At 31.2% G+C, this 12,527-nt stretch overlaps 1 protein-coding gene across 1 annotated transcript; it reads right to left on the bottom strand.

The window, feature by feature from the left end:
• Positions 1 to 8,173: 8,173 nt before the first annotated feature.
• Positions 8,174 to 8,698, bottom strand: CLUP02_14538 (uncharacterized protein; the record flags this gene model as incomplete). The annotated part of the gene is made up of 1 exon (XM_049293466.1): positions 8,174 to 8,698. One exon carries the CDS (start codon positions 8,696 to 8,698, stop codon positions 8,174 to 8,176), a length of 525 nt encoding a protein of 174 aa, XP_049150612.1.
• Positions 8,699 to 12,527: the final 3,829 nt, after the last annotated feature.

Consider the following 12,527-nt stretch of genomic DNA (forward strand, 5'->3'; position numbering starts at 1 on the left):
GGTAAGAAGTGTGTTGGTATCCCTATTATAGGGTAGTTAGTTCGAACTATAGTTAACAAAGAGATTAATTAAACTATATAAATATTTGCGTAGTAAGTATAAAAAGGAGGTTCTAACTATAAGTTAGGCTAGCTATAATAATCGTAAATAGGGCCCTTAATTAGCCCTTGCGTAGTTAGCTATATACTATAGTTAAATTAGATTTTTAATCTAATACTAACTTTCTCTTTTTTTTATTAATTTAACTACTATAGTTAGAGGTATAATTTAACCTCGGGCCCGTTTATTATATTATCTCCTTTTCCCCCTTTTTTTTACTTTTTTTATATAACCTATCCTTCTATTTATATAATAACTTTTTTATTACTTACGAATTACTCTAATCCTTTATTTAGTACTACTTTTATAAAAACGTTTATAAGGTTATTTTTATTATTAATTTAACAGATCTTAAGTATTTTGCGCTTTTTATATAATTACTTAAGGGCTATAATATTAATTATAAGCCTCTTTTCTTTTATCGTTCTTAATTTAATAAAGTATTTATATAGTAAGTAGGAATTAGTATAAATAACTATTAGAATAAGTAGAAGGCTAATTCGATCGGTAATCTTCTTTAGTATTATTAAAATCATATAAGAGAGGTTAACGCTATTAACTATATTATAAACCTCTAAAGTTAATATACTTCTCGTTACCTACTTACTTTTAGTTAATAAGTAATAGATTATATTACTATATATAGTAAATTTACTCTTACCTATACTCTTATTAACTAGGATAATAATATACCCTAATTACGAAGTAAGGTCGTTATTATTTATAAATGACTTATTAATAAAGACGTAGAGCTTATTAGTTATAAAGTCGATTAAGTAATAGACGAGACCTCGATCGAGATTTATTTATTACTATTTAAGCTACTTATTAAGTACCTCGACGTCTCGTTTAGTTAGATTTATAGTTTATACTATTTTAATATAATTAAAAGTCGCCTTAGGCTAATAAATACTTATAATATATACCCCTTGCGCGAGCTTAACTTTATACTACTTTTTAATATTAGTTACGTTTAGATTAATAAGGTTAATCTTCTTACCCTACTCCTTTTATTAAAAAACGATAGTTTCCTTTTTAATTATAAGAATCCTACCGTTAAATACTAGGGGGGTATTTATTATAAAGACCTCTTTTAGCTTTATTATAAAGCCCGCTTTTTAGAGCTCTTTATCCTCCTTTTTTATAAAGTTAATATTAAATAGGCCTAATATATTATCGGTTTATATTCTAATAATCTTAAATTAGTCGTTTTTATACTTTACGATTAGTAAGCACGGGTCGTATATAGAAGTAATTATTAATAGTTAATTAATATAAAAATCGTAGTAAGTAGCTTATTAATAGGTGCTCGATTTTACGAGCTTATATAGTGGCTTAAGTACTTTAATAATTATACTTTCTAAGTACTTACTGGCTATTTCTTTTAATAAATGGGCTAGGATTTTCCTTATGAGCCCTGTGGCTAATTAAGTATAGGCCTAGGTAATATTACGGCTTTAAATCTCGTATCCCTTTTTCCGTAGTAATACTATTAGTACTATTATTAATCGTTAGCTATAGCGCTATATAGTGGGCAATTATATAAGTAGTGTTACTTTTTTAACGTTACTATACCCCTAAATTACGTATTTAGACTTCTCGTACGGCTAGGGTATTCCTTTCCCTTTAATTTTACGAACTATTTATAATTTAAATATACGGAAGTTTATATATTTTTCTAGGTCGTATAGGATAAATCGATAGACCCCTCGATTACGAAGAGTATTTACTTTAATAAGATCTAATCCCTTATATAGCTTTTTAGTAGTTATAATTATGCTTTTTTTGCGTAATTTAACCGCTGGCTTAAAATCGGCTTTCTCTTTTACTATATAAAAGGTGTTAATTACTTCGTTACTAGTAATAAATTGCTACGTTAGGGCTTACCGTTATGGTTTTTTATAACGTCTTATTAGTAGTATTAGTGCCCTTTTAGTAATTTCTTTTTCCTTGTCGTTTATTAGTATTATTACGACGATTTTGTTAAGGATGATTTTTTATACTTTTGCTACGGGTTATATAGTTTCCCCTGGCTCTTTTTCTTTTTATAGGTTAGAAATTACCTCGTTAGGATTTATATAATACGGTCTAACTACCGTAATTAATACTTCGAGTAGCTAGTTACGATCTCTTGCGATTATATAAGAGCGCTTATTAATAAAAATTAACTTATATAGCCTAGCCTATTATTAAGTGATTTTGCGCTATATTTATATATCCGAATTTAGTAGTATATTTAGATTACTCCTTATGTTAGGCCTATTGTGCGTAGTAATTACCTTATTAACTTACTTTTTTATACTTATTTTACGTAGTACCTATATTACTTTTTTAATTACTTGGGCTCGTTAGCTTATACTTAGCGATAGTAGTGAGGCTAAGGTCGTTTTTAAATATATTTTAAATATTAATAGCGTTAGTATAAGTCCGTTGGGCCCTATGGTGTCGTTATAGTATTTAAGTACTATTTAGAGGCATTCGTTATTAATAGAATCCGGATTTTCTTTTTTAATAATTTTAAACGCCCTTTTTAACTACTAGTATGCCCTCTTTACCTTTTTAATACTATAGTACGCTTTAACGGGTACGACTTTTAGCTATATACCATAGGCCGTTATATTATTTTTGAATTTTACTAATTTAAAGCTAGTATTAGCGTCGGTTCTAATACTATTTAGTAGTCCTTAGTATATATTAATCTAGCTTTTTCGTAGGGCTGCTTATACTATCTTTACTTATAAATCCTAAAGGAATTACTTTACTTAGAAAGATATAGCTACGTCGATTATATATAGTACTAGCCGACTATTTACGTAGAAAATATTAATAACGATTTCTTAGTTAAAGTTAAGTTTATTATATAATTTAAATTTGAATTTGCGTAGGCTCTGCGTATTTATTTAGTATTAGTAGTATATTTTCGTTAACTACTCTAGCGCCCCTATTTTAATATTATTATTACCTAATTATTTTAAGAGGTTATATAGCCTCGTAACTAACGGGTACTTAAATCTCTAATATAGTTTTCTAAGCTTACTTTCCGTTAGGTAATTAATTAACTTCGTGTTATTAGTAAGCTTTATAAACGTATACCCCTATTATTATTTAACTATTTCGAAGTGCTTACCGCTAGAGACTTTATTCATTATATTATTAAATACAATACCTAGTTAATCTATATCTTTTAAATATAAGAGAAATAGGGTATTAATAAGTAAAGTATAGAAAGTTATCGTTCTAAAGTACGTCTTTACTTTTATTATACTTAGGGCGACGATTTCTTTACCTAGGCTAAAACTAATCCTCGTAATACTTATTATTAACGTATTAAGCGTTACTAGCGCGATCTTTTATAGCGCCTAGAATTGCTCTTTTTTTTTAGTTAATTATTACGATACTCTAATATCTAGGATAATCTTATAGAAATCGTCTAAGCTATACTTTTTATTTATATAAAATGCTTATATAAGCTTAGTATTTGAGGGATCTAAGTAGTATAAAAAGGACCTCTCTAGTTACCCCTAAATTTACTTAGTACTATATTCTTTTTTTTTAAATATCGAGAGAGATAGCGTCTTCTCTTTAATTATTAAGAGAATAGGCTTCGGCCTTATTAGATTTACCTTTTTAGCTACTTTTATATTTATTATCTAAGGGACCTTCCCTTACTATTCGTAAATAAAAGCCTACTTATTAAGAGCTTCTACTACCCTTTTTTTATTTAGCCTCGTATATCTTCTAAAGGCTAACGGGGCGAAAAAAGAGTAGTTAATATTATTAATTTTATTATAATTTAATTTATTAGTATAGGGGTAAAGATCTTCTTTATTTTCTAAATTTCTTATAGGGGGTATATACTTTAAGCTACTATTTTAGCTACTATTACTAAATTCCGTACCCCTAGATTTGCTTTTATATATAATAAAGAATTAGTTAAACTAACGAGGGCTGGTTTTATTATCTACTACTTTTAACTTTTTATATTATTCGTACGATTTAGTACGCTCTTTTTCGGAGTAGTTACTTAATTAATATTTATCCTTTTTATAAATATAATATTACCTTTTCTATTACCCTGCTCGTAAGTTAAATCTCTACCTATTTAACAAATCTAGGCCTCTTTATTAGCGATTACTATATCTAGCCTTTTTTTTTTTCTTATTATACGTTCGATCGACTTAATATTATTAATAAGGGCCGTCGTATACCTAGAAGTAGGTTTAGCACAGTATTTTTACTTTAATATTAAAGCTAGATCTTAGCTTCGAGCAGAGCGTTTCGTAATTTTTGGGTACTTAGTATAGGGTTATTTTTGCTTCTAATATACGCTAGACTATAGTATAAAAATATCTAACTTTCTACTTATTTATTCCTTTATTTAGCTGGGTTTTTACTAGCTTATTAATTGAATTAATAAGCTTTTTAAAGATCTTTACTTATAATTTACCCTTTATTATCCTAGCTATAGATATAAAAGAAATTGCTTATAGCTTAAATAGGAGCTCTAAGTTCTCATTATAAGTCTCGAAGCGGCTTTAGATTACGTTAATTATACTAAGAAAGTCGTTTTAATTAAAATTACGTACTACTTTATAATAGTAATTAAAGGCTTTGCTTACGAGTATAATATTAATTACTAAATAGTACTAGTATTCCCTAATTCTAACTTTTTCGTAATAATCGTAAAATATTATTAAAGTTTTTTATAAAACCTTATACTTCCCCCTAGAGTATAATTTCTCTTTTAAGAAGATCTTTTTAAGGTTTATAAATTACTTCGTATTTACTACTAGATTTTTAGTATTTATATACGATCCTTACGTGGCTACGTATTATTAATAACTTTAGGTCGTCTACCTCTTTTTTTATTAGCTAATTAGTACCGAATTTCGCATTAGTAGCGGTAACGAGTTATAGATCGAAATAAGTAGAATTATTAATTATTATACTTTTAGTACTATATTTTACCTTAGTATATCCTTTTATAATAATAGATTTCTGTTAGTAATTATAGGGAGGAGATCTAGGTTATTTACCCTTTTTTTAAATTTATTAAAGCGATTATACGCTCTATCGACCTGTGCCTAGTTTTATAGTACGAATTCCTCCTCTATAATTATTATTATTAGTATTTCGTATAGCTCTTACGATTATAATTGCGTTAGTAATACCCTTTATTTATAGAGGAATTTATTAATTACTTTTACGATTCTTAGGCTTACGCTCGCGAACTATTTATCTAGTTAATAGCTAAGGTCGTTTGCGATCTTATAAAATAAGGGTTACCCCTATAGCCCCTTTTTCTTATAAACCTTAGTTAAATAGATTAATACTACGTTAATTTACTTACTATTAGGCTAATCTACGATTTTATATATCTACGTCCCTTAATAATCCGGGTTAATATTTACTTATTTATAAGGGATTAGGATTCTATTTAGGATCGGGTTTCGTCCTCTTCTTTTTTGCCCTAACTTACTAAGGGTCGTGCTCTAGCTTATGCTTATATTAGTAGTTATTAGCGTATTTAATTTTAATAAGAATATATTTAATCCGCGCGCTAGTTATAGTAAATTTATATTTTTACTACTTAACGAATTTATTAAGGTCTAGGAGATTCCCGCTTCCTCTCGCCGTCTCGCTACTACTCTCGTTTTTATTATTTTTAGTAATTACTACTACCTTTTTAAATCGCTAGCTATTATACTTACTAAGATCCTCCTTTTTATTTAATATAAAAGGGTAGGTTTTAGTAGTTCTTTTTTATAATAGTAGCAGTAGACGTTTATATTATTATAAGAAAATATAATAATTAGTCTTAGGATTTTTATTAGTTATTAATTTCTACTATCCTATATATTTCTAGCATCTTAAGCCTCGTACTCTTTATAATTTTTAAATCGCTTCTTTTCTTAACTTACCTTTTTTAAGGTAGTATTCTATAAAAATAGTTAAAAATAGATACTAAGTAGCTCGTAAAAGAGCTATATAGGCTATTAGGAACTATATAGGCCGTTAAGTATAGTTAATAAAGTTAAGCCCTCTTTTTCGTAAGATCGTAAATTTTAAAGACTTACTAAAAAATACTTACTTATTACTTATATATAGTAAGGTTAAATATTTTAGAGATTTTATCTTTTATAGCCTCTCGGTATTCTATTTTATATTTTTTAAGTAGTCTTTTTTATAGCTTAATTATAGTTAGGTAATTATCGCTTACTAGTAATCCCTTTTATTACTTAGTTAATTTCTTAAAATTAATAATCTCGTACTAAGAGCTAGTATAAAAAAAAGCCCTTTAGCGGCCCTTTAGAGGATTCTTTTTTTTTCCCCTTAGATCCTCGTTTTTTTAGCCTTTTCTTAGGCTAATAATAACTCTAATAAGAAGTTATAGGACTACTTTAAAATAGCCGCCTTTTTTTTAAGTTAATTTCCGAGATCTATAATACTCTTAACTCGATACTATTAAGACTCTTAAATCCTCTCTTTTTTTATTAAACCGTCCCTTATACTATATTCCTAAGTAATACTTAGGGAGTAGTTAAAGGAGCTATAAGGAGGTCGTTTAGATTACGGGCTTAAGGTCGTACCCGCAAGATCTTCGTAATAATAGACTTTTTTATATACTATAAATCTCTTAGCTTAATAACTCCTATAGGGTTACTTTTATTACTAAGTAAGAATATCTACGTTTAGAGATCCCCTTTTTTAATTATATAGTACTTTTTTATACTATATTATTAAGCTCGTTCGTTATATTAATTAATTAGGTAAGTAGTTATTGCGTAGGTATTTCTTTTTTTTATTTAACTAGTTAATTTCTAATCGTAGGCTAGTTACGGAAAAGTCGTTTAGTTAAAAAGCTGCTCGGGGCGACGGTAAAAGGCTAGTTACTTAAGCGGTTCTATTAATTAACGTAGTTTAATATAGTAAACGTTAACCTCTCGTAAGTAATAAAAGACTATAATTACTCGATTCCGTACGGTATTTAAAAATCGCCTCCTTTTTCGTCTACTTTTATAAAGTTAATTAGTATAAATCTACTATCCCGTGTAATATTAAAAGGTTATCTCTTTTATATAGTAAGATACCTTACCGATCTATAATAATAAAATTTAATTACTAATTAGTATTAGTATCCTTATTATAAAGTAGTTAGTTTAAACTATAGTTAATTAAAAGATTAATTAAATTATATAAATATTTATATAGTAAGTATGAAAAGGAGGTTCTAACCGTAGGTTAGGCTAGCTACGATAATTATAAATAGGGCCCCTAATTGGCCCCTGCGCAGTCGGCTATATGCCGCGGTCGAATTAGACTTCCAATCCGACAGAACTAACTCACTGCTCTAATAGTCACAGACCTATCTTACCTTGGTTCCTAAAGAACCGAGTGGCTGATTACTCATATCCTATTTGTATAGGCAAACACCGCTCTCAGAGTGTTTCATGCTGTATGCTTATGAAGGCCAATGTCATTCAGCGCAACTATACTACTTCCTACGGAGCACAGAATGAGTCATTTGATACCTTAATTACTCGTATACGGATACCTTACCTACATATACTCGATCCATCTTAAGTTCACGCAAGTAGTTACTTGATTCAGGCTGGAATACTAGCCCGTCTTGGTTCAAGTGCTGTGAGATGGTCTTCACAGGGGAACAGCATGTGTTCTCCCTCTCTCCTTCCCCCCAACTCACTCGGTAGCACACTCTCCCTGACAATGGTCTTATGTAGCACAACCAATACCATCACTGCGCCTTGGTAACTCTAATAACTATCTGTTGCTGCTTTTCTGAAGATCTTAGGAGGGACTGCCCAGTAGTGCGAGGCAAATAGCTCATTTTTTGACGCCCAGCGTGAGTGAAGTCCAAGCTTGATGGCAATGCCTATTCGCCAGGTGCCTTTCAATGGTCGTTATTGCATTTGAGAACAAGATCATCAATGCCGCGACAATGGCTACCATCTGCATTCAAACTTCAGGCTGTATTATGCTGTGCAGCCGCTGATCGGCGAGGTTTCACTATGAAAGAAAATATGTTCTTGGCAATTGTTTTGAGATCACTTCCCTAATGATCGCCCCGTGCTCCATAGGGTGCTGAGGACAACGCAACCCGTTCCTCATTCTCACCATCTAGTCTGTCGTGTCCCCCACTGTATCCCATTGAGCGCTCATTTTGCCCATAGCCAGGATGAGTCCCTTGGCCGTATGAAGTTCCTTCTTGTCGAGGTGCCGCTCCACCCTTCGCCTTCTTGTTCTTCTTCGAGACCATCTTCTTGATCTTCTTCATGCACTTTTTGACAACTTTCTTGATGTACTTCGTCGGATCGAGCTGCGTCTTGTTTCCGTCGCTGGAGCTGCCATCCTTGCTGCCGCCTTCGGTACCCCTGCGCTTTCGCCTGCGGCAGCAACAGCAGCATGCAACCACAGAGACAAGGGCAAGAACGCAGACGACGATTATTGCCACTATCCCGCCGGGAATGATGCGGATGCCGCCATCATTGTCGTCGTCATCTGAATCGCCATTGCGAGCTAGCAAGTGGTGGATAGGGCTGTTGTAGGCTGCACGAGCCAAGGGTTGGATAACAGGCATTATCTGCAGATAGTTCCGAACTTTAAGCTGGTTCCAGATGTTTGCATACAATTGGCTGTAGGATAGGCGATTCGGATGAGTTGATCTGATGCTGAGCGGACAACGTTCTGACTAAGGTGTCAGGTAAAGAGCGTGAATGAGAATAGAGTGAGTAGCGATTGACTAGCACAATCATTTTCCTAAATTTTGGAAACGCTTATGTTTTTATCTTCTCCTGGCCGGATTCTGCTCAAAGCCGTTGTGTCCAAATTAAGCATCTTTCATCGTCGGCATCCCACAGCATTGTGGCTTGGCGGGCCTGCCACTCCATGAGGATCCCTTGAATTAATCTGTTGGTATACACGTAGGCAGGTCAGACCTTTTGGTCGCGACTAGGTCAATAGGTCAGTATAGGTCTATTGCGTGTGTATAGGAGGGGAAGATCGTGGGCAGAGCCCGCGGTCCCTTAGTGGGTATAGGTAGGTAGAAGGGTCCGTCTGCACGGGCCTAGACTGCTTACCTACTACCCCTACCTAACTACCTAATAGGGCCCCTTTTCTACCTCGTAATTTAATATTAATAATCTTTTACTTTTGTAGTAAAAAAGGCTAGAATAGGGGCTGGGTCCCCCGCTAGCGAGAACTAGTAATAGAATCTATAGTTAATCCCCTGTTCGGAAGTACCTAAAGCCGTATACTAAAATTTTAGTATAGCTTCTATTATAATTATTCGTATAGAAATTTTAGTATCCCCTCCTTCCGATTACTTCTTAATCCTCTAATATATATAATCTATATACCTAAACTCCTCGGAAATCGTCGAATTTAGTATAGTTAAAAAAGAGCTTTTTATTAGTCTAACTACGCCCCGAATACGTGCGTTTCTCTTTAAGCTAAAGCTTAAGAAGCGTATACGTTCGCTAGACGACTTACTACCTATAATATACTACTATTTTAACTACGTATTACCTATCCTTTTATCTTAATTATAATAATTCCTTTGCTAATAAATCGTTTAAAGGACTTATTTGGTATGCTCTTTATAAACCCGTTAGCTAGGTTATTATTACCGCTAATTTAACGGATTTCGTAGAGCTCGCGGCGTTTATATAATTACTTAAGTATTATAATATTTATTATAAAGCGCTTTTCTTTCGTAGTACCTAGCTTAATAAGGTATTTATATAATAAGTATAAATCTATATAAACTATAGTAAGGATCTTCGGAGCGTTAAGTTATTTAGTAATAAGGTCTAGGGTAGTTAAGATAGTATAGGCGACGTTAATACTTATAACTATTCTATAGACTTTTAATACTAGTACGCTCTAAATAATCCTTTTGTTTTTCGTAGAGCTATAGTAAATAATATTATTATTAATCGTAAAGCTCTCGTTAGTCTGTTCTTTATTCGTAAGGATAATAATATAACCTAGTTATAAAGTATAATTAATATTATTTGCGAATAACCTATTTACGAAAACGAAGAGTTTAGTTATAGTTAGATTTAATAATACGAATGTGAGCCCTCGGTCTAAGTATTTTATTTACTATTTAATATAACGGTTTAGTATAGCGTAGTTAGTAAATAACGGATTTACTTAGTATTAAGCGGTAAACGACGTATTAAAAGCTACCTTTAGTTAGTAAATTAATATAATATAAGTACCTCGAGCTCGCTACTTAACGAATTATTATTTAGCGTCTAATACCGAGGGGTTAACTTATTTAAGCTTCTTTCTTTAGTTCTTTTATCTAAGTATTATATTAATACTTTTTAATAAGATAATCCTATTATTAAAAATAAGCGGCTCGTTAGCTAATAATTACTACTTTAGTTTAGCTAGTAACTTAGCGCGCTTAAGCTCGGTTCCTTTTTTCTAACTAAAAGTCTTATTTAATAATCTAATAATATTATCGGTTTATATACTAATAATACTAAATAATCCGCTTTTTCTTATCGAGACTAGTAAGTATAGATTAAATATAAATATTATTATTTAGAGTATTTTTAAATAATGCTTATTATATATTACTTATTAGTAGGTACTAGATTTTATAAGACCGTATAATAGCTATACGACGTATAAAATAGTACCCTTAGGGTATAGATAATAGATCCGAGCTAGTAATTAAGTAAAAACCTTATAATAAAGAGGTTAGCTCGATTATATATATACTTAGGTAATATTTCGTAGCTAGACGACGTGGCCTTTTTAAATTAAGGTCGGGGCTAGGGTAAGGATTAGATATTAACTAGTTTTTTAAATTATTAGTAACTATATAAGGATCTCTTTCTTCTCCTCGTTATTATACCTTTATATAACTAAGTAAGACTTTTCGATAGGGTTAAGTCTTAGGTTCTTAATCTTATTAACGAATCGAGATTTAAATATCTTTATATCCCTGTGTTTAGGGCTAAGTTAGACGAATTTAATTACCCCTTTTTTTACTAGTCCTAAAAGCTCTTTGCTAGTAGATTTTATAAAAGGTGCTCTTAGGGTAGTAATAATACCTTTATTACGGAGCTTAGTAACTAGTTTTAGATTTACCTCCTCTTTAAATATAAAGTAAGTCGTAGTTATAAAAGTATTACTATAGCCGCGCTATATTAATATTCTTTTAATCCTCTTATTCCGTAGTAGAGGGTCGTTATTAATTATAATAATAATCTCGTTAAGGACTTTGTTTATAGCGGCGCTATTATTAATTAGCTAGTTAACTATAGGGATTAGTAAGCGGTTAACGTGCTCTATTATTATAGCTAGCGGCTTAGGGTCGACTTCCTCTAAGTACTAGGGTTTAACTATAATAGCCCGGAAGCTTATTAGGCTATAAGGTAATTTTATTACGTAAATAGTACTATTTATTAAAACGAGCTTAAATAGGCCTTTCTATCCCTTACCTTCTTACTAGACTTTAACGTTTAACTATAATAGTAAATTAATAATATAGGAGATATTTAGTCTATTTTAAGTAGCTAGTGCCTCGCTTACTTACCTATTAGTATAAAGTCTGCGGACTTCCCTTATTATTTTTTTAACTACCTTTATATGTTAAGTAATATCTAGCGACGGTAGAGATTTATTAGAAGTGCGTAAAAAAGCTCTAAAAACGAGGAGTATAGGAACGAGGCTATTTAGGCTAATTATATCGTTAATTACCTTAATTACGGCCTAAAGTATAGCCTCTGCGCTTATTAATAAGTACTTATTTTAAATAATATCGTATGCCTTTTTAAGTATTACGTAGTATTTCTTAGCCTTACTAATACTATTATAAGCTTCGACGGGTACTTCTTTAACTTTAATAAATATGGATTTAGTAAAAGATTTGAACTCTGCGGCGCTAAAGTTCTTATTAGTATTTATAATAATTTAGTCCGGCGGACCGAGGTAAACGTTGATCTAATATAGCCGAAGAGCCTCTTATATATACTTTATAGTTATATTTACGAGGAACCTTACTACTTAGGAAGAAGTAATAGTATTAATAACGTAAAGTACTAGTTAGTTAGTACCCTTATAATTTATTAAGTATATTACGTTAATTACGACTTTATAATTAAAATTATAATTATTTTATAGGGTGAATTTAAATTAGCTAGGGGTAGTAGCGTTAAGTTAGTATTATTAGTAGATCTTCGTGAGCTTCTCGAGGGCTACGATTTTTATATTGTTATTAAATTACTAAAGTAGTTTTAGGAGACGAGGAACCGAAGGGTAGCCGAAGTACTAATATAAGTAGCGTAATTTACCCTCCGTTAGGTAGTTAGTAATAGCTTTCTTATTATTAAGGAGTAGAAGCTAAGGGTATCCCTATTTACGAATAATAAATACTATAATATCTCCCT

Source organism: Colletotrichum lupini, chromosome 8, assembly GCF_023278565.1.
Source record: "Colletotrichum lupini chromosome 8, complete sequence".
Classification (NCBI taxonomy): domain Eukaryota; kingdom Fungi; phylum Ascomycota; class Sordariomycetes; order Glomerellales; family Glomerellaceae; genus Colletotrichum; species Colletotrichum lupini.